The sequence below is a fragment of the Tursiops truncatus genome, chromosome 19 (genome assembly GCF_011762595.2).
Source record: "Tursiops truncatus isolate mTurTru1 chromosome 19, mTurTru1.mat.Y, whole genome shotgun sequence".
Taxonomy (NCBI): Eukaryota; Metazoa; Chordata; class Mammalia; order Artiodactyla; family Delphinidae; genus Tursiops; species Tursiops truncatus.
Genome location: NC_047052.1, coordinates 47,654,448 through 47,677,049, shown reverse-complemented (window position 1 = coordinate 47,677,049; position 22,602 = coordinate 47,654,448). Strand labels below are relative to the sequence as shown.

At 53.6% G+C, this 22,602-nt stretch overlaps 1 protein-coding gene across 1 annotated transcript; it reads left to right on the top strand.

The window, feature by feature from the left end:
- The first annotated feature begins 7,786 nt into the window (after positions 1-7,786).
- Positions 7,787-21,553, top strand: CADM4 (cell adhesion molecule 4). Its single transcript, XM_033845909.2, has 9 exons — positions 7,787-7,911; positions 16,763-16,909; positions 17,203-17,355; positions 17,625-17,759; positions 18,174-18,338; positions 18,465-18,555; positions 18,954-19,126; positions 19,881-20,009; positions 20,515-21,553. The coding sequence occupies exons 1-9, from the start codon at positions 7,848-7,850 to the stop codon at positions 20,622-20,624; spliced, it is 1,167 nt and encodes a 388-aa protein (XP_033701800.1). The 5' UTR covers positions 7,787-7,847; the 3' UTR covers positions 20,625-21,553.
- The last annotated feature ends 1,049 nt before the right edge of the window (positions 21,554-22,602 follow it).

Below are 22,602 nucleotides of genomic sequence, written 5' to 3'. Positions count from 1 at the left end.
GGATCTTCCCGGACCGGGTCACGAACCCGTGTCCCCTGCATCTGCAGGCGGACTCTCAACCACTGCGCCACCAGGGAAGCCCATCTTTTTAAAATATAGTAGTGTGTGTATGTCAATCCCAAACTCCCAGTTTTCCCTCCCCCCCCCCGAGGGACAGGATTTCTTTTTAGGATCTCCTCAAATCACATATCAGCAACTGTCTCTGTGGTTGCCTAAAGGGATGGGGTCAACATCACCACCCCTTGAGCATGACTGGCTCCGTGACCGCTTTGGCCAAGAGAATGTGGTGGAAGTGACGCCATGCCATGCTCTGGGCCAGGGGTTTCAGAAACCGTCCAACCCTGGGGAAGCTCGTTGCTGGGTCAGAGTCCTCCTGCACTGAGACTGCCAATGCTCTGAGGACACCCAAGCTACTCGTGCTTGGATGCCACTTGAAGACAGAGCCCCAGATGTTCCAGCCATCTCAGCCCACACACCAGCCAAGTGAGTGAAGGAGCTACCCTGGACACGGCAACTCCAGCAGATGTAATGTGCAGGAGACCTGAGAAACCCAGCTGTTTTCATTTCCTAGGGCTGCCATGATAAATTACTACAAAGTTACAAAGGCAGTGGCTTCAAACAACAGAAACGTATTATTCTCTCGACTTCTGGATACTAGAAACAAAAAAATCAAGGTGTTGGCAGAACCATGCTTCTTCTAAAGTCTCTGGGGAAAAATCCTTCCGGACCTCTTCCTAGCTTCTGAGGGTTGCCGACAATGCTCGGCAGTCCTTGGCTTGTGGCTGCATCACTCCAGTCCTTGCCTCTGTTGTCACGTGAACTTCTTTCCTGTGAATAGGGCTGTGTGTCTCCAGATCTCTCTGTCCTTATAAGGATACCAGTCATTGGATTTAGGGGCCCACCCTAACGCAGTTTGACCTCATCTTAACTTATCACATCTACAAAGACCCTACTTCCTTATAAGGTCACATTCATGGAACCTGGGGGTTAGGATTTCAGCATATTCTGGGGGGACACAATTCAACCCACACCACCAGCCAACAGTCAGCACCAAGGTTTCAGATATGAATCAGCCCATCCATCTCCAGTTGTTCAAGCCAGCCCACTTTGGCCCCGGTCCACTGTGGAGCAGATACGCACTGATCTCACTATGCCTTTTGCTCAAATTCCCAACCCACAGAAACATAAAATAAAGAGGTTGTGGTTTTACATAGCTGAGTTTTGGAGTATTCTGTTATGCTGCAATGGTTGGCTGAAACAGTCACTTGTTTGTCTGTTTTTTTGCTCACTCTCCCCACTAGAATCTCCCTAAAAGGCAAGCCCTTCTATTTGCTCTCTACTGTATTCTCAGTACCTAGATTAGCGCCCAGGACATGGCAGGTGATGAAGAAAGGAGGGAGGGAAGGAAGGAAAGACTACATCTTCTGTGGTACCTTACGACAAAACCTGGGCTAGGGCTATATCTCCCATGATGCCCTAAGGCAGAGATGAGGCTAAGATGACATTTTCTAAGATGCTTCATAATTAAAATTGAGGCTAGTTTCACCTTTCCCGTGATGCCCTACAGCAGAAATTGTGTTACTGAATTAGATGGGAGGCCCCCCCATCGTGGGGCCCTAACGGAACCAAAGCCCCGCCTCCCACCCGACCTCAACCCCGTCCTTCAGGAAGTTCCTTCCCGCTCAGGTTCTGCCAATAACGAAATTGAGTTTGGCGCGAGCAAGACAGGTTTTTATTCAATGGCCCAAGAATGGAGAAGGGAAGCTCTGATTACAACCGGGGACAAGCTTTTTATAGAAAAAGGTGAAAAAGGTTATTGGGGGTGGGGGTCTTTTGTCATCCTGATTCATGGAAATGGGTGGTGATTTCCCAGAATGCAGTTCATGCCTTTTTCTGCCCTTGTTCGGCCCTCGAGTGTCTGGGTGGGAATTGGGTTGAACCAATATGGCCCAGTGGGCAGAGATCTTATTGTTACAATGAGATGGTAATGAGCTGTAGAGCAACCTTTATCCCAGTTTTGAAGTTCAGTCAGCTTATACCGATGTCTTATGGTTAACGCTCTCTTGTTCCTGTCTTGTAAACACAGCTAGAAAATACAGATACAGTCAGGTTTTTTGCAAGTTTGCCCAGAGTGAGGTTTTTATTAGAAATGGGAGGGGTGGGGGGTGGCTTCCTTACCTCCTTGTGTAAGATAGGTGTACATGTTTTATAGAGAGAGTTTAAGTGTGGGTTAGGGACCCTCGGATTGCTCCCCTGGGTGACAAGTGGAGGCTAGGATTGCATCCATCATGATACCCCACGGCAGAGATTGGAGGCTAAGGAATACATTTCCCGTGATGCCTTACAGCAGAAATTGAAGCTACAGCTGCATTTCCCAGGAGACCCTATGGCAGAGATTGGAGTCTAAGATTGCATCTCCCATGATGCCCTACTGTGGGGATCAAAGGTTGGAAATACATGTCCCATGGTGCAGATATTGAGGCTAGAGATAAATTTCTCAGAATGTTCTACACCAGACCTTGTGATCAGGACCTCATAGTAAATGGCTCCCAAGTTTTTGTTCAGGGATCTCTGTTGCAAGAAATAAAATCTGTTTAAGCTGACTCAAGCAAAAACGACAGCTTTATTGGAAGTTTAGATCCGAGCAAGAGCTAGGTCTCTGGGCTGCACCAGGGACAAGAAACAGAATTGAAAAGCTGTGTGAAATCAATGTTGTCTCTGTTTTGCAAAATCTCTCTGTCCCTCTGTGTCACTCTCTCTCCTACCCTGAGTGTGTGGTTTCCCTCATGGGCTGGGCTTTCACTTTATTTTTGTCTCTTCACAGACTACCTTCTGCTTCAAGCATAGTAACCAAATATGCCCTTGAAATGTCAAGAACTACTTTTGTCTGGTTCTAAAATTTTAACGGACAGACTCTTCTCTGGTGGGGTCCAGTTTGGGTGAGGGCTCTGCCTACGACCTCCACTGCTATGGCCAGGGAAGTTTACGTCAAAGCCACCACATACAGTTGTTCAGGTTGTAAACAGGCATCCACTGGTCGGGCAATTCTCATGATAAACAACCCACTTGGCCAGAGCTGAGAAAACAACCTCTGTGAGAGAGATCCTATCACAAGGATGGGGGAGCAATCGAAAAAGAAAACTACCACTTACAGTGTTTTAATCTGCAAGCAGGGCTGCCTCCATGTATTCTATGTGAATCGCAGGCAATATGGTAGCCAGGGCTGTATTTAAGAGGACACCCAACTCAAAATGGTTGAAACAAAGAGGAAATTGATTATCTCACAGAACAAGAGCTCAGGAGTTAGGGCAGTTCTTGGGTTGACTTATTCAATGTTTCCATTATGTCCTGAAGGATCCATTCAAGCTTATCTACCTCATGGCCTTAAGATGGCCACTGCAGTTCCAGACATCACACCCACATTCAGAAGCAATAACAAAGGGCCATCTCTTCTTGGGTGTCCTTTTTTTTTTTTTTTTTTTGCAGTACGCGGGCCTCTCACTGCTGTGGCCTCTCCCGTTGCGGAGTACAGGCTCCGGACGCACAGGCTCAGCGACCATGGCTCACGGGCCCCACCGCTCCGCGGCATGTGGGATCCTCCCGGACCGGGGCACGAACCCGTGTCCCCTGCATCGGCAGGCGGACTCTCAACCACTGCGCCACCAGGGAAGCCCTTGGGTGTCTTTTTTAAAGCAGAGAAAGCTTATCCCAAAACTTCCAGGCTGACTTGCTCTCCCCACATTTTATTCACCTGATTTGTTTCATACCCCCATGCCTATAGCATTCACAGAAAGGGGCATGGAACCACAATATTTGCTGAAGTATATTCAGACCCTACTCCTAGGGCTTCCTGCACATCATCTGGCTATTAAAGAAAGGTTGATGCCTGAACAAAATCAGGATTCTTTTAGGAAGCGACAAAGGTGGAGGGAATGTGTATTAGGAAAAAACACCCACCCAGTCTTCCTCCTGTATAGGGAACAACTCAGTTCTTCCCTACTGTGTCTTTCTCCTGTGTGTCTCCTTTATTCTCACACTACTACCACACTCACAACACTTCTGGTCACCAAATGTGGGGGTGGGCTTCCCCCCACACCAAGCAATTCTCTGTGACACCTTCTGGTCAATTCTGACACTACCTACCTGGAAATAGCGTCAGATCCCACAGATTAAGGGCTCAGTCCCACAGTCCCCACTTCAGATGACAATTGAAAGTCTAGATTGTGCTCCTGACCAATCGGCTACAAATCAGAAGTTCTCATGACTCCCCTCTTCAGGTTTGATTAACCTGCTAGAGGGGCTCACAGGACTCAGGAAAACAATTACTTACCTTTACCAGTTTATTATAAAAGGATACAATAAAGGATACAGAAGAACATCCAGACGGAAGAGATGAATAGGGCAAGGTATGTGTCAGGGGGCGCACAGCTTCCATGCCCTCTCTGGTCATGTCATTCTCCCAGCACCTGCATGTGTTCACCAAACTAGAAGCTCCCTGAACCCCATACTATTGGGATTTTTATGGAGGCTTTATTATGTAGGCATCATGGATCATCAACTCCATTTTCAAGAGAATGGGGATCAGGGCTGAAAATTCCATGCTTGTAATCATAGCTCGGTCTTTTCGGTGACCAGCCCTCATCCAGGAGCCCACCTAATATCACCTATTAGAACAAGAGACACTCTTATCACCCAAGAAATGACAAGGATTTCAGGATCCTTGTGTGGGGAACTGGGGTCAAAGACTAAATGTTAGAACAAAAGATTCTCCTGGTGTTCTTATCATTTAGGTAACTACGAGGGTTTCAGGAGCTCCGTTCCAGGAACCAGGGGCAGAGACCAATATATATTTTTATTATCTCACAGAATAATGCTGAGAAAACAACTAACAAAATCCCTGGACCTCAAAAACTCAAGAATAGTCAACGCACGGTGTGCAGCCCATCCCCCCAGAAGAGCAGGCACAGCAGTTGTCTCCCCAATGTCTATTTCTGCTTGAGAAATCTAATTTCACCTCTGACCTCATGGTAGGGGGAGCCTGTGGCTCATATCTAATTTAACCAGCTTAATCTCATCCCCTGGCCAGTGATATTGGTTCAGTGATAGGCAGGTGGCATCATCTGGACCAATGAGACACAATGGAAGGTTTTTGGGGGGCTTCTAAGGAAAAATGTTTCCTCACTCTGCTGAGGGAGCTTCTTCAAGTCTCTCCTCTGCTCAGTCTCCCACAGTCTGACTCTCTCAGTCTGTCTTTTTCTCTCTCTATCCCTCTCCAAATGTGAGGGAAAAGTGTGGCCCCAGAGGTATTTGCCAGCCATCCTGCAACACGAAGGGACTATTTACCCTTAGGACAGACCATTTTGAAGCCAGTCATACCCAAGAATTTTTTTTAAATAAATTTATTTATTATTTTTATTTTATTCATTTAATTTTTTTGGCTGTGTTGTCTTCGTTGCTGTGTGCGGGCTTTTCTCTGGTTGCGGTGAGCGGGGGCTACTCTTCGTTGCAGTGCGCGGGCTTTTCATTGTGGTGGCTTCTCTTGTTGCGGAGCACGGGCTCTAGGTGTGTGGGCTTCAGTAGTTGTGGCACGTGGACTCAGTAGTTATGGCTCATGGGCTCTAGAGCACAGGCTCAGTAGTTATGGTGCACGGGCTTAGTTGCTCCGTGGTATGTGGGATCTTCCCGGACCAGGGCTCGAACCCGTGTCCCCTGCATTGGCAGGCGGATTCCCAACCACTGAGCCACCAGGGAAGCCCCCCAAGACTTTTTTATATGTGAAACAATCCTCTTTTTCTTAACCCAGTTGGGTTGGATTTTCTGTCACTGGCATGAAAACCCTAATGGATAAAGTACCCTGAAGTAGGATAAGGACAGGACCACCTCAGGTGGAAGAAAAGGTGGAACCAAAAAAGACAGATGAGGGCTTCCCTGGTGGCGCAGTGGTTGAGAGTCCACCTGCAGATGCAGGGGACACGGGTTCGTGCCCCGATCCGGGAAGATCCCATATGCCGCGGGGCGGCTGGGCCCGTGAGCCATGGCCGCTGAGCCTGCGTGTCCGGAGCCTGTGCTCCGCAGCGGGAGAGGTCACAGCAGCGAGAGGCCCGCGTACTGCAAAAAAAGAAAGAAAAAAAAAAAAAAAAGACAGATGAGAACCAAACCAACATCCCACAGGGTGCCCTGCAGCTGCAGCAGGAGACATTGGTTAGAGCCATGAGCAGGGGACCTATAGGTTCTTGGGAGGAAAGATAACCCTTAGCTAACCCCTAACCCAGTATCCCAAATCCAGGTTGGACACCTCTTTCCCACTTATCTTAACACAGAGAACATGAGCCCTGGGAAGATTAGAGATTATCCAGCACGACACCTCTTTCCCCAGTTTACAGAAGGGTAAACTGAGAATTGAAAAGGAAAGGAATCACTTGGAGCTGTGGCCCTGGGGACATAGAGGTTGATGGGAGCTTGGCTCCCAAGGACAGAAGGGATGCTGGGAGCCATGGTCCTGGCGATACAGAGGTTGACAGGAGCTTGGATCCTGAGAACTCGGCACTGAGGACAGAAGAGGTGCCGGGAGCTGAAGTCTGTTGGAGGACCTGGATATAGGAGTTTTTGGTAGTGATGGAGATAAAGAGCAAGGATTTTCATAGTTGGCATATCCCAGTTTCCCTGATTGTCAAATGGTGGTGGGAGAGGTTGAGGGCTCCTACCTTCCATGGTTTCTCGCTCTTCCTGGGTCCTAAGGGTGATATCCTGCACCAGGTCTACAAGGTCCCACAGAAGTGGGCTCAGGGAGACTAACCTCCCAGGAGGGAGAAGGGACTCAAGTCTGGAGAGGTGAGTCAGCACCAACAATGGAAGAGAAGCAGGGAGAGCACATAGAGAGACAGGGACACAAAGAGAGACTGGGGCTGGAAGAGCAGAGAAGCAGGTTGGGGAAGTTAGATGCTCGGGCCTGGGAGGGGTCCACCGGAGCCTCTCCCTCTGGGGAATGATGCAGAAACACGGAGTTTCTGGTGAGGACAGGAGGGAGGGTGAGACCTGACCCCAGGGCAGCCTAGCCCTGCCCTGGGAGATCCTGGACCTGCCCAGACAACAAGCTGCTGCCTCCCTCTCAGAGTGGCTCAGCTCACAGCCTGTCACATGACAGTTTCACCCTCACACTCACCTGTCCGCAGAATACCTCTCAGAGTCACCTTTCCCATAGCCCACTCCCGTTCCCTCCACGCTCACACCTTCACCTACACTCCCCCTCTGGAATATGTGCACGCCCCCGCCTTCACCTCCACCCACCTGTCCACGGAGCACCTCCACCTGCCCACTGAACACCTCTCACACTCACCTTTCCCACCAAACTCCCCCTCCCTGGACACTCAGCCTCACACACATCCTCACTCAACACTCTCCCCTCCACACACACCCGCACCGTGGCGCACCCTTCCAACAGCACCCTCACCTTTCACGTGACACACTCCCCCTCACACACCCCCTGCACGCGCTCCCCTCTTCTCCATCACCCACCCCCTCTGCCGTCACCCAGCCCCCGCACTTTCCGGCCGCGAGTCGAGCTCGCACACGCCTCCTGCACGCCTCCGCCTGCGAACCCCCAGCTCTCCGGCGCCTCCCCTCAGTCCGGCTCCCCCAACCCTCTCGCGGCGCCCTCTCCCCCCATTGTCTGGGGCCTCCCCGCGTCTCCCTGCCCCTCCCTGCGCCGGCCCCGCCCCGGCCTCGGCGCCCCGCCCCCCGGGCGGGCAGGGGGCGGGGCGAGGGGCGCGGGGGCGGGGCGGGGCGGGCTGCGCGGGAGGTGCAGGTGCCGGCCGGGAGCGAGCGGCGGCGGCGGCGGCGGCACCACCATGGGCCGGGCCCGGCGCTTCCAGTGGCCGCTGCTGCTGCTGTGGGCGGCCGCGGCGGGGCCAGGTAGGGTCAGGGGCCGGGGCGGGGGGCGCGCGGCAGTGACAGCCCGGCGGCCGCGGGGCCGCAGAGGCGGAACAATGCGCGCGGGGCCGGGCCGGGCCCCCTCCCCGGGACAAAGCGCAGCGCGGGCCGGGAGCCGCGAGCGGGGGAGGGGGCGCGGGCCCCGGCCGCCGTGCCGCAGCACCCCCCCACCCCGCACAGGCCCTGATCCCGGCGGGACAAAGGGCCCGAGACCCCCAGTCCAGCCCCAAGCCAGCCTTCTCGGGGCCGGCCCCGCTGTCCTTCTGTCCGGTCTCTGGGTCCCTCTGTCCGCCTATCTCTGAGTCCCTCAGTCTCTCTCCTTGTCCCCCTACCCTTGTCCTCTGTCCCTCAGTCTCCAACGCTGTCCCTCTCTGTCTGTCCCCCTTTCTCCTTGCCTCCCTGTCCCCCAGCTCTCTATCCTGTCTTTGTCCCCTACATCTGTCCCTTGGTCTCTGTCCCTTTTTACTGGGTCACTCTGCCTGCCCCCCATCACCCTCTCGACTCCCTTCTCTGTCCCCCTGTATTTTTGCCCTCCCTCTCTGCCCCCATTCTCCTTCTCTGTCCCTGTCTTACTGTCACCTCTGGTTTTCTGTCCCCCATCTGTCCCATTCCCTTGTCTCTCTGTCCTCTTTCTGTCATTTCTGTTTCTCTAGCCCCCTCTATCACCTATCTCCCTCATTCCCCACTCTCTCCCCTCTCTCTGTCCCACTGTCTCCCTGTTCCCTGTCTCTCCGCCTCTCCTTTCTACCCTTGCCTCTCCTTTCTACCCTTACATCCTCCATCCTGGGCTCCCCCATTGCCATCTTTCGTTTCTCCATCTCTCTATCCCTCTGTGCCCCTGAAGAGGAATTGAGTCAGGGAGGGCATCCTGAAGGGCCCTGGAGGGAAAATGTGTATGGGGAACCTTGGCATGTGGACACACACGTGGATTCAGCAAATGCCTTCTAAACGCTGCCCCTCCCCACCCGTTCACACACCCAGGCCACGACCTACAGAAACGCCCCCTCCAGGACCTCCAGGGAGCCCTCCACATACCCTTATCACGCACAGTGAAAAGCTGGAGACCTCCAAGATAGGGTGACCCTGAGATCCAGGACAAGGTCAGGAAATGTCAGCCCCACACTCACACTCTCACACTGTGTGTGCCTGGTACCTGCCACAGGTCACCCCGACCCCGGTGCGGGAAGCCACTCCTGGGGGGAATGGATGACTGGGAGGTGGCTGAGCAGAAGTGGGAGGGCCGTATGTCCTGTAGAAATTTGGGAGCTGTGACCAGATGGCACAGGGCTGGGGGCCTGCCTGGGTTTAAATCCTGCCTCTTGCCATTTGCCAGGGTAGCCAATGGCAAGCACCCTCCTCTCTCGGGGCCTCAGTTTCCCTTTCTGTAAAGTGGGGATGTTGAACTCGGTGACCTGAAAGGAAAGGAATTGCAACTTGGACCCCTGAAGGGGTTTCTGGCAAGCTGGGTGCAGTGACACCTTCCCCACTCGAGTCTGAGGCAAAGCCTCCCTCTCCTCTCCTCGGGGCAAGGTGAGGGGCAGAATGGACCTGTCACCCTCCACCTTGCTTTCTTTTATAGTCTTCTGCCATCGCTTCAAAACTTTCACCATTACCTCCTTTCTTTGTGGCGGACATGCCACAATTTCCCAGATGAGCACTTTGGTACCTTAGCTACATCTCCATCCAATTTTGTCTTTCTTTCTTTCTTTGTTAGGCACTAAAACCCAGGTTCATAGACTCCTAGAACCAACGAATCCAGTAAACAAAGAACCTGAGGGTATTTTAGAACCGTTGACATCTTTAGGCTTCCAGAATCCCAAAGTCTTTAGAATCTTGACACCTTTCAAGTTCCAGATCTTTGCTGGCATTAGCATTCTAGCCTCCTGATATCTTCACAATTCTGAAACCTTGACCTCTTGGAGATCCTGAATCTTGACACCTCTGACATCTAGAATCTTGACGGCTTAGAATCGTAGGAATTTGGATTCTCAGAATCAGAGTATAGCCTAAGATGACCACCTTCCCAGTTCGAAAATCCTTTCTCCAGCACTTCTTGTGGCTTCTCCGTTGTTTGGTTTTAAAGTCACTGCTTCCTGGTACACTAATCCCTTCTATAAACTTTCTCTAAATAAAATGGTGTAGGACTTAACAAGTTGGGAGAGAGCTAGGTGTCATGGGAAGCACTCTGGAACCAGGCCTCCCTGATGTAATTCTGGGTCAGCCCCTGCCCTTTCCCGCTCTGAACCTCACTTCCCCTTCTGTAAAGCATGGAGTAGGCAGCTGGAGTACCTGATCTCAGAGGACCCTTCATGCTTTCCTTTTCTCTGGTTATCTCTGAATGGCTTTGGCCCCCAGATTTTAGGAGTTGTCCATGGTCCCCACGTTTCCCTTTTAGTTGCTCCCCTTCCCCTCTCACCTTGCCCAGCCAGCAGGAGTAGGGATGGAAGATGGGGTTCATTTACACCCTTTCAAAACTGTATTCTCTTTTTCCTGGCTCCCTCATCTACCAAGAATACCAGCAGAGGCTGGTGAGATTTATGCCAAGAGAAAGAAGGGGTCCAGGGTGGGTGGGCGAGAGGAAGTGAGAGAGAGATGGGTTGCCTGCCCAAAGATGCCCACGGGCAGAAACAGAGACCCACAGGCCAGGAACTGGATGGAATAGAAAGGAGCAGAGGAAACAGATCTCCAGATCCAAAGAAAAGGTAAAGAAGCTATGAAGAGTTGGGGGGCTTTGTGGAGGGAGAGTTTGTTGATCCCGAATCGTGTTTCCCTCCCAAGTGACTCAGTCTTCCCTCCCTCCTAAAGCTCTGCCCAGCCACTCTGAAAACAGGCTTCTGTCACTGATCCTTACCCACCCATGAGCCGAATGCCGGAGTCCCCAGAGTGGGGGTCAGGTTCCGCGATGGATTCCAAGACCTTAGATGCAGCGGGGCTGGGGCCTGGGGTGGGTTAATGTCGTGTGAGCCTGGCCTGTCCCCGTCTTGGGGAACACAAAGGCAGCTTTCTCTCTCTGGGTGGGGTGAGGGGCGGGGGGTGCCGGGAGACCGTTGGACTCGCCAGCACCCATTGGCCTGTGGCACCAGGACACAACACCCACTGGTTCCTGCCTGTGCAGACCCCGGGCCCGTAGGTCCTCTGGGAACCGGGCACCAAGGCTCCTCAGCCGGCACCCAGTGGGGCAAGAGGGCGGCTGCAGAGCCCGGGCTCCTCTGGAAGGGGGCAAATAGAGGGCGCTGGGGGTGGAGGAGAGGACAGTGGGAGCTCAGTGCAGGCTCACCCCCTTCCTGGAGCAGGAATTCTTCCCCTGACCCCACACCCAGGGGGAACCTCTGGAGGACTCCCCTACCCCCTGGCTGGGCTTGAGGCCCGGAATCCAGGGAGCTCTAAGTATCCCAGGAACGTGAGGACCACAGGGGGAACTTTGTGTGTGAGCTGCTGACTCACCCCTACGCCCCCACCTGATGCTTGCTTCGCAGACAGGAGGAGGACAAGCGCGCTGCGGAGCCGGGCTGTGTTCTGGGGGTTGAGGACTGTGGAGCTGGAGTCAGAAGTTCCCAGGAGGGAGCTGGGGGCCTGGACTCTGGGTCTGAGCGGGGAGGGGCGGGGGGCCTGGATCCGGAGTCTGAGGGGGGAGGGGCCGGGGGTCTGGACTCTGGGTCTGAGGGGGGAGGGGCCGGGGGCCTGGACTCTGGGTCTGAGGGGGGAGGGGCCGGGGGCCTGGATCCTGGGTCTGAGGGGGGAGGGGCCGGGGGCCTGGATCCTGGGTCTGAGGGGGGAGGGGCCGGGGGGCCTGGATCCTGGGTCTGAGGGGGGAGCGGCCGGGGGTCTGGACTCTGGGTCTGAGGGAGGAGGGCCTGGGGTCTTAGACTCCTGGATCTGAGGGAGGAATGGAGCTTGAACTCCCGTGTCCAGAGGGAGAAGGGGGCTGGGGTCCCAGACTCCTAGATCTTGATGGAGGGTGGGGTGGGTACAGACTCCTGAGTCCTGAGAGAGGAAGGGGCTGGGGGTCCCAGTCGACGTTTCTGAGGGAGGAGGGGCTGGGACCCTGATGCCTAGGTCCTTCGAATACAGGCGCCTTCACAAGGCTGAGTTGGGGAAGAATTGATGCTTTGTGCGAGGATGTTCGGACTCCGCCATTGATGGGGGGCTGAGGGGGGGTTCGGTCAGGACGCAGGGATGTACCACCTCCCTAGGGGAGGATGTGGGGGAAGGAGGCATGATGCCACGATCCCCCTGGGGAGAGGATATGGAGGTGGTGGCTGTGACCTTCCGGGAACTGTGACCTTGAGACTCCCTTGGGTATTCGCTGACTCAGGACCCAGGAAGTACTCCCCCCACTCGGCTTAGTCTCCGTGGAAACATCCACCAGCTGTGTAGTCTGGACCCCTGACTCCTGGGTCCTGAAGGAGGAGGGGGTTGGAGGCCCAGAATCCTGGATTTGAGGAGGGAGAAGGCTGAGGGCTTGGGGCTTCAGGATTCGAGGGAAGAAGATGCCGAGGACCCCGATTCCTGATCCTGATGGAGGAGGGCACTAGAAACCAGGGCTCCTGGATCCTGGGAGAGGAGGCAGCTGCGGGGGCCGGATTTCCAGGTCTAAAGGGGAAGAGTGCTGGATTCTGGGTCTCTACATGTCACCTGTTCAGCCACTCTTCCCCAAACCCCCCCCAGTCCCTTTTTCCAGTCACCATCCCCATGACGACTCCAGGCTGTCAACACAGTTTAAAGGGCCAGTGCCCCAGTCCCCAAGCTCAGCCCCTCTCTGACCAGAAAGTCCTGCCTCACCACCCCCCAACCCCGAAACAAAAGCTCCTAGGACATTAATATTCCAGGCACAGACTCTGTTGGTTACTGACTCCTCAGGAGGGGGAGGGAATAAGACAAAAGCCCCCCACCCTCACCCCATGTGCACCCTCAAGCAGAGAGCAGGGGACACATTTGAGGGGGGCAGACCCAGAGGTCCTGAGGGCTCCCAAGAGATGTTGAGTTTCTGCCACTGACTTGCCTGGGACCCCTGAGCCTCGTTTTCCACATCTATAAAATGGGGGCTAGCATTGGGCTAGTCCTGAGGTCTAGGATCCATGGATAGGCTTCAAGATGGTTTTTTTTAAAGTACCAGAATGTGCAGGCAGGCCAGTTCTCAGGTGGATGGGCATGTTTCCGGAGGTTATGATAACAGCAGCTTTGCACAGAGGGCTCCCTGAGCCTCAGGTCCTGGGCTAATCCTTGTCAATCAGGCATTGGCATCATCCCCACTTTACAGACAGGGCATCTGAGGCTCAGAAAGGTTAAGCCAGTTGTCCCAGGTCACACAGATGGCAAGTGGTCCAGCTGGGATCCACCCAGGTGTTTAAGATGAGAATAATGTGATGTCACAAAGTTGTTGTGAGGATGAAATGAGATCCTGCCTGACACGTGCGATTCATGCATCAGTCTCCCCAGAGACATTCCCATGCATGTGCGTCCCCAGGCACACTTCCAGGCGCCAGGGTGCAGCAGTAAACCCAAGGGGATTACATCCCTGCCTTCATGGGGTGTATGTTCGAGTGATGAGGGACAAACAGACAACAAACAAGTATGCAAATTAATAAAATAAGTTCAGTGAAATTTCCATAGAGGAAATAAAACAGTGGTGATGAAATAGGAAGTGTTCTGGAGGGGAAGGCCCAGGGAGTGAGCAAAGGCGTCTCTGATCTGAGGCACAGAGGCCTGAATGAGAACAGGAGGCAGTCCTGGGATGATCAAGGGGGAAGAACATTCCTGGCAGATGGAAGAGCCAGTGCAAAGGCCCTGAGGTGGGAACAAGCTCAGCATGTTTGAGGGACATCAAGGCCAGTGGGCCCAGAGTGAAGTGAGTAGCAGGAAGGTGGTCAGAACTGTGGTCAGAGAAGGGCTACCACCAAGCACCTTGAAGACCCAGGGAAGGGGTCTAGATTTTATTCTAAGGACAGCCTTCGGAGTGTTGTAAACACTCTGGCTGTGTTGAGACTTGCCTGAGGGGAGGCAGGTGGGGAAGAAGGGAGACTCATGAATAGCTCTTGAAGGACCAGATGGTGTCCTTGGACTAGGTGATGGTAGGTGAGGTAGCCAAAGGTGAACAGGTTTGGGATAAATTTTGGAAATAGAATGGATAGATCTTGCTGATGTTAGAGGTGAGGGAAAGGGTGAAAACTTGCATGACTTCTAGGTATTTTGGTCTGAGCCACCAGGTTGTGACATTTACCGAGACTGAGAAAACGTGGGAAGGAAAATATTTGGGGCAAGGATTGGACATGTTAAAATTGATATTCTGGGAAGGACTAGATAAACCCCTAGTAGTGGCTTAAATTCACAAAGCATTATATTCAAAGATAAAAGAAGCCAGAAGTAGGCATCCAGGCCTTTTATGGCAGCTCCACATCATCACCAGAGACCCAGGCACCTTCCAGCTCTGGGTTCCAGAATTCCATCGCATCCTAATTCCATAAAGGTGACCTGGTGGAAAAAGGACTTAGCCCCTTTCTTTAGAAAGTCCTCAGAATTATCACATGACACTTTTCCTGATACCCAGTCGGACAAAATTTTGTCACATGGCCTCACTTAGCTGCAAAGGAGTCTGGGAAATTTCTCTTTCTGCTGGATATAGGGCAACCGTAAAATACAACCAGGGTTCTTTTTCTAAAGAGAAAGGGAAGAATGGATGCTGGGTAGGAAGCTTGCTGTCTCTGCCTCCTCTCCCCAGAATTAATCTTTTCTGCCCCTCAGCCCCCAAAATCAGGTTACCTGTCCCTCTTACAGGGACCATAACACTTCTGATGGGATTTTACAGTGATCTGTGTCTACCTCCCCATAAATATTGAAGGCCTTCCAGGACAGGGACCTCATGTGACTCATCTCTGGGCACCCAGCCCCTGAAAACCTCCCCGCTGCTCAAATGAATGAATGAGACCGTATGTAAGAGACATGAAGCGATAGTTGTCCAGCATTTAAAGGTAAATAACCAGATCTGATCATGACTCCTTCCTGCTTCAGTTTCTCCACTGGCCTTCAGGATAAAAGCTAATCTCCTAGCCTGGCATTTGAGGCCCTTCATAAGCACATCCCACAACCCCTCACCAATGCTGGACACTTTTCACCCAGAGAACCAGGAATGCATGTGGATGCAGGTTACGGAATCAGAAAGATTTGGAGGCAGACCCTGCCTCTGCCACTCTCAGGCTGTGACCTTGGCCAAGTCATTTTCTCTGGACCAATCTTCTCACCTATAAAATGGGAACCGGGAAAAAAAACAACAACTGGAGATTGATCATAATGCCTCCCTTGTTCAGGTATTGTGATGATTAAATGGAAATTATATAGGTAATGCCCCTAGCACAAAGCCTGGAACAGGAAGTGCCTAATAAACAGAAGCTATTTGGTTATTGTTGTTTTGAAGATGACGGTGACAATGATGCTGTTGATGATTGAGCTCAGCTTTGAGCTTTACGCTGTTTCCTTGGCTGGGAACACCCCCTTACTAACCCCTTACCTTGTCCCTCTGTTGGATTAATCAGGGTCAGTTAACTGCTATAACAACAGCCCTGAAATCTCAATGGCTTAACAAAAAAGTGTATTTCTCACTCATGCTACAGTCCTGTGCAGGCAGGTCACAGGGGGCAGGAAGTCAGGGCCCTGGGCTCCTTCCAGCTTGTGATCCTGTCCTCCTCTGGGTTTTTGGGAGTCCTCTCCATTCAGCCAGTATGAAGGATTGCAAGTGAGATGAGCCAGGCTGGAAGAGGGGTTTCTCTCTTCTGCCTACAGCCCATCGGCCAGAAATCAGTCACATGGCCCCACCTAAGCACAAGGGATCCTAGGAAATGTAGCCTAATAGAGTGTGGTACCAGTTAACTTGAGCGGTGTTCAGAGACCCTCCAAAACATAGGTCTTTAAACAGCAATTATGTTTTTTGCTCATGACTCTGGGGGTCAGCAGTTTGGACTGTATCAGTCAGGTATCTCTTCTCTTGGTCTCACCAGGAGTCACTCATGTAGCTACGGTCGCCTGGTGGTGCCACTGGGGCTGGGTGGTCTGGGATGGCCTCACTCACATGGCTGGCAGTTGGTGCTGGCTTCCGGCTGGGCTTCTCTCTCCATGTGGTCTCTCATCCTCAAGGAAGCTGGTTCGGGCATGTTCACCTGACAGTGTCAGGGCAGCAAGAGGGCATGCACGGAAGCTGCAAGGTCTCTTGAGACCTAGGCTCCAGAACTCATACAATATCACTTCTAGCAAAGTGATATTCACTTCAAAGCAAGTCACAAGGCCTCCCCAGATCCGCAGGGTCAGAGTGCTTCATTAATGGGAAGAGCAGCAAAGTCAGCTCACAAAGGGCACATACAGGGATGGGAAGAATATCGTGGCCGTCTCTACAGACGAGTTACCACATGTGCTCAGGTGTGAAAGACGGGGTTTGGTGAGCACATAGCAGTTTCCCGTAGCTGGTGAACTCCTGTGCATTCTTTAAAATGTGGATCCAATGGAGCTTTCTTGTAGAGCCTTCCCTGATCACCCCTCTCCCTGGGTGGTCTTAGTCTCCCCTTCTCTGGGCTCCCAGCGTGCCCTGTGCTACCCCCATTAGAGCATATTCCTCTGGATCTTGACTGCACCTCCTCTAGAGCAGAGGGCAGGTTTTCTCCATCTCCCGGACTCCAGCCTGCAGGAAGTGTTGGGTGGAGGGAATGAGAGGGAAAGGAGGGAACTGAATGAGAGGGAAAGGAGAGGGATTGGAGGTTTGGATGGGCGGGGAACAGAGGGAGAGAGCAAAGACTGAATTGCACCCCTCAATGAGTCTCCTATCCTGTCTCTCTGTCTGCTGGTCCAGGGGCAGGACAGGAAGTACAGACAGAGAACGTGACAGTGGCTGAGGGTGGGGTGGCCGAGATAACCTGCCGTCTGCACCAGTATGATGGATCTATAGTTGTCATTCAGAACCCCGCCCGGCAGACCCTCTTCTTCAATGGTACCCGTGGTGAGTGCTGGGGTCTGGAATCCTGAGTCTTGAAGGAGGAGAGGGCTGGGGCCTGACAGAGGACAGAGCTGAGACTCTGGACTCCAGGGTCTGAGGGAGGAGGGGGCTGGGGGCCTGGACTCCTGGTCCTGTGGGTGGGAGGGCATGAAACGTTCTGGGTACCCAAGGGAGTAACTAGGTGGGCGTATGGTTGGAGAAAAGAGGCAGAGGGCTGAACTCGAAGCTCCTGGAGAAAGGGTTGGGACTTCTGAGGTCAGGATTCCCCAAGTTCACTCTTGTCGTTCACTCTCTAGCCCTGAAGGATGAGCGTTTCCAGCTTGAGGAGTTCTCCCCACGCCGGGTACGGATCCGGCTCTCAGATGCGCGCCTGGAGGACGAGGGGGGCTACTTCTGCCAGCTCTACACGGAGGATACCCACCACCAGATTGCCACGCTCACTGTACTGGGTAACGGCCTCCCCCTCCTCAGACCCATCCCTTCTCCTTTCTTCTCTGCTTATCCCTTATCCTGAGACCTGACCCTGGCTGTTTTTAACCTCCTGGACATCTGGTCCCAGTAAATAAGGCCGGCCTTCCTGACCTCTGGCCTCTGTGTTTGACCCCTGCCACCTGGGACCCTTGTTACCTTTGGTCCCTGGAATCCCGCAGCCTGGTTACTTTGAGCCCACCTTGGTGCCTCCCTTGATCTCCTCCTTGCCCCCTTCTCCCTGCGGCAGTGGCCCCGGAGAATCCTGTAGTGGAGGTCCGGGAACAGGCGGTGGAGGGCGGCGAGGTGGAGCTCAGCTGCCTTGTTCCACGGTCCCGCCCGGCCGCCGTCCTGCGCTGGCACCGGGACCGAAAGGAGCTGAAAGGTACTACCTGGGATCAGGGATGCGGGTGGGCGGGGGAGGTGCCAGCGAAGGGCGGGACTTAAGAGGAGGCGGGGTTCCAGGAGGCATGGCTTGGGAAGGGCTGGTTTATACGTGGGCGGGGCCTGAAGAAGAGTGCACAGGTTTGGCAGACACTAGTCACTCAATATATAGCTATTGAATGAACTGATAGATGAGAGGGCGTGGGGTGAAAGAGGGGTGAGCTTTGGGAAGAGCCACGCGGTGTGGTGGGCCTCTTTCAAGGACGGCGTGGTTTGGAGAAGTAGAGGCGAGGGCTGTGGATAAGGGGCGGAGCTTGGCAAATAGCCTGCTTCGGGACTGGCTTGGGGGTGGGGTGCTCCTTCGGTGGGCGGAGCCATAACCCCGACCTGACAGTGTCTGGGCGGGTCTTGGCAGGAGTGAGCAGCAGCCAGGAAAATGGCAAGGTCTGGAGCGTGGCGAGCACAGTGCGGTTTCGTGTGGACCGCAAGGACGACGGCGGTATCGTCATCTGCGAGGCGCAGAACCAGGCGCTGCCCTCCGGACACAGCAAACAGACGCAGTACGTGCTGGATGTGCAGTGTAAGTGGCTGGCGGGCCAGCACCCGGGGGAGGGAGTGTCCCACCCCCCACCGCCTGTCCCCGGGGGAGTTCCTAGTCTGCATGATGACCCGGACAACCACTGTCTCATCTCACTTCTGCCCACAGACTCCCCCACGGCCCGGATCCATGCCTCCCAAGCTGTGGTGAGGGAGGGAGACACGCTGGTGCTGACATGTGCTGTGACGGGGAACCCCAGGTGAGCTCTGGGGCCCGAGACTTCAGGGTCCTGAGGAGAATAGGGCTGGGAACCTGGACACCTGTGTCTCAGGAAAGAGGGGACTGGGCTAACAGAGGGGGCTGCGGCCCAGACTTCTGAGTCCTGAGAAAGGAGGGGTCTGGAGCTAGATCGTGAGGAAGGAGGCCGTGGGGTCCCGGACTCCTGGATTCTCAGGGTGGAAGGGGCTAGGGGAAAGGCTGGGATTCCTGAGACCCTGGTGATGGGTGGAAGCTGGGTCCAGGACTGTTGGTTTTCTAGGAAGGAAAGGGCTAATAAGGACCCTCTTATTTGGAGATGCGGCATGTCTAGATTCCTGAAACGTCAGAATCGGGTGCTGACACCTGCGTCCCTAACTCTCATTATATACCCCCGCCCAGGCCAAACCAGATCCGCTGGAACCGCGGTAATGAGTCTTTGCCAGAGCGGGCCGAGGCAGTCGGGGAGACGCTTACGCTGCCCGGCCTGGTATCCGCGGATAATGGCACCTACACCTGCGAGGCGTCGAACAAGCACGGCCACGCGAGGGCGCTCTATGTGCTCGTGGTCTACGGTGAGGACGCGCGGCGGCAGGCCTGGGGGCAGGGCTCAGGGTAGGGGCGGGGCCTCCCGGGGTCTCCGCACTGTCCTGTGTGGGCAAAGAATGATTCCAGGGGGTCAGAAGCCCACAGAGTTCTTATAGTTCTGGGGCCAGACTGATCGTCTGGGTTCAGATTCAGTTCTGCAGCGTCCTGTTGCGGGTAACTTCGTGCCTTAGTTTCCTCATCGGTAAAGTGGAAATAAACAACAGCACCTACCTCATAGGGTTGTTGTGAAGACTGTATGAGCTAAATATATAAAACGGTTGGAGGCCCCTAGCACAAAGTAAGTGTTATGTGTTCAGCTCCTATGACGGTGGGTCAGGAATTTTGGAGTGGTTGGGCCCTAGCTCAGCATTTTAAATACCTGGAGCGTTTCAGAAAAGATGGGGAGGGACTTGGACCTGAAGGCAAAAGAAAAGGGATGTGTTCTTTCTGTTCTCTGGGGGGTGGGGTGAGGCGGGGGGGAGGAGGCAGGTAGATATTAGCGAAATGACTCGGGGGCCGGGTCGGGCATTGTACAAACCTACACGCATTCCTTGAGGAAGCGGAGCATTAAGAATGGCACCAGGGGAAGGGGCCACCAGGTGGCAGTGATTTGAGGGGCGTGGCACATAAGGGGGTGCGGTTGGACGTGGCGTGCAGAATGGTTTAAGAGATTGGCAGCGATTGGCCCGGGCTGGGACCGTCCTCTGATGACCTGGGCCTGCCCCCCTGTCCTTTTGGCAGACCCTGGTGCGGTGGTAGAGGCTCAGACGTCGGTGCCGTACGCCATTGTGGGCGGCATCCTGGCGCTACTGGTGTTTCTGATCATCTGTGTGCTGGTGGGCATGGTCTGGTGCTCAGTGCGGCAGAAGGGTGAGTGGGGGCGGGGTCTCAAATTCAGCGAGGGGTGTGGTTGGTTGTGGCGTTCGGAAAGGGGTGGGGCCTAAAACCCGATTCGAAAGAGGGCGGGCGTAGAGCCGGGAGGGGGAGGAACCTAGATCCAGGATTTGAAACCTGAGGCCCAGATCCCGAAAAGGGGCGGGTCTTTTGCTCCAGGACCCTAAAAGAGGTGAAGGGTTGAAGCTGAATTAAGACCATGCGTTTGAATTCCTAATTGCTGAGTTCGTTGGGAGCAGAGCAAGGGGATACTATCAAGAGAACGGATAAGGGTTGATCGTTCCGTGAACTTTTGGAGTCTTCCTAATTCTGCTTTTACCTCTTCCTCTGCCCCTGTTTTGCTCTTCCCTGGACTTGATTCCCTCTCCCTGTATGTTCCGTCTCTCTCTTCCTTCGTCTGGTATGTCTTGTCGGCCTCCCTGTCTGACTCTTGGGTCCACACATATCTGTTGCCTCTGCCCCGGGGTCTGTCACCCCTCAGGCTCCTATCTGACCCATGAGGCCAGTGGCCTGGATGAGCAGGGAGAAGCAAGAGAAGCCTTTCTCAATGGCAGCGATGGACACAAGAGGAAAGAAGAATTCTTTATCTGACCCCACCTCCACCCCAGGCATGGGCCTGGGCTGGGGTCCACCCCACTGCCAGCTGCAAAGACATTTACCGGAGTCTGGGATGGTGGGCTTCTCCCCCCACCACTAACACCTCAGACGCTTGGGCAGGGATGGGGGTGTCGGATGCCTGGGTCTCTGCAAGGGCCAGAAGCAAGGGCCCAGAGGTCTGGGTCCCCCAGGGGGGCAAGGGCCAAAGGTCCAGACCCCCAAGTCCAGGGAGGGCGGTAGGGATTGGGTTGGGGGAAGATAACTGGGGGAAGGCCAAGGCCCCTAGGCTGCAGAACCAGGTCTTGTGGGGAGGGGTCAGATTCTGGGAAGGGTGGGGTGGGCAGGGAAGGGGAACAGAGATATCTTTGGGGGTCCCAGACCCCATGCCAGCCATTGGAGGAGTTCCACAGAGCTCTGGGCACCTCTTTGCAAAGCCATGTTTGCACGGTGGGGGTAAGGGTGGGGGGAGGGTGTGGAAACAGGGATTCTGTGTCTTTGTGTCATAACTTTGATGGGGGCGATGAGGGAGACAGCCCCAACTTTTCTCCAATCTCCCCTTCCCCAGGCTCCTGGGCTCTCCTTCCCTCTACCTCCTTCCCCCACATCTGTCCCTTCCATATTTGTCTCTCTGTCCACCCACTCCTTGGGGGGCCTTCCCCATCTCTCCTCCAGGCCCCCCGGGGAGGGAGAAAGGAGTCTGGGGGGAGGATGCGTTGCTCTCTATGGTTTTATATATAATATATTAAAAAAAATCAAAAATCTGTATGAAAATATCAGATTGCGCCCCCCTCCCCCCATTCCTGGCTTTTGCCCCCTTTTTCTTGTTTAAAAAAAAAAAACACACATTTTGTACGGGGCAGGGAGGGGAACGGGGAGGGGGTTTGGCAATCCCACTAACCACCATTAAACTGAGGAGAGAACAAGTGTTTGGGGTGGCTGTGTGTCTGTCCCTCTGCCCAGAGCTGTACCATGTTGGGAGGGGTGCTGAACGGAGGGAGGAGGGAGGGAGGGTGATGGTTGCCGGTGGACAGTGTAGGCCAGTAGAGGGTCCTTACTTCTCCAAGGGCACCTCCACCCTTTCAAGAAACCTGTTTTTTTCCTGGTTAGTCTTTCAGCCAAAAGTCACCAAGTCTCGTCTCTTCAGTAGCCAGTGAGCTACCCCATCCCCACCCAATAGCCTGGATCCTTCCCCTGGCTTACCCCCACCCCTAACATCAATCTCCAGAGGAGCTTTCAATTACTCACACCTTGCCCTGTCAAAACCTGTCCCTGCCCTGCTCAAAAATCTTTCCCTAGCTCCCCTTCATCTCTAGATCAAGTCAAAGCCCCTTAGCCTGGCATTCCAGGCCCCTCATTCATTCATCTAAATTTTAGACAAGTGATTCTAATTTTTGAGTCAAAAATATATTGACCTTACTTGAGTGCCAGTCACTGCTCAAAGGGCTGGAGATGCCATGGTGAATAAAACAGGCAAACGTTAGGGGTTCCAGACAGCTTAGCACTAAGCGCAAACTTGATCCTGTTCTAGGCACTGAGGACCCAAAGTGAAAAAGGTTGACTCCAGTCTTAGCTTCACAAAGCTTTCATGAGGAAACCAGACTACAGCAAGGACGGAAAAAACAAAACAAAACAAAAACTTAACTTCTGATTGCCATAAGTACTATTAATGTAAAATACAGAGTAAGGGGATGTGGGTATTGTTTTCTTTTAACTTGTTATTATGGAAAACATCAAACATACAGAAGTAGACAGAACAGGACAATGAAGCCCCATGCTTCTGTCACCCCAGCTTCAACAACCATCACCTCATAGCCAATCCTGCTTTATCCCATAACCCTTTCACTTCTCTAAAGCCTATCTGGAGGTGCTATCTTAAAAAGATCAGAGGAAGCCTGTCACATTGACATCTGTGCCAAGATATGTATGATGAGCACAAGAGCAGCTACTCAAAGATCAGAGGGAAAAGCATTTT

Excerpts from the sequence above, each read along its gene's own strand:
- CADM4 (XM_033845909.2), top strand. The coding sequence starts at position 7,848 with ATGGGCCGGGCCCGGCGCTTCCAGTGGCCGCTGCTGCTGCTGTGGGCG. Across the intron at positions 17,356-17,624 it reads TGCCACGCTCACTGTACTGG|TGGCCCCGGAGAATCCTGTA; the intron begins GTAACGGCCTCC and ends TCCCTGCGGCAG. Across the intron at positions 20,010-20,514 it reads GTGCTCAGTGCGGCAGAAGG|GCTCCTATCTGACCCATGAG; the intron begins GTGAGTGGGGGC and ends GTCACCCCTCAG.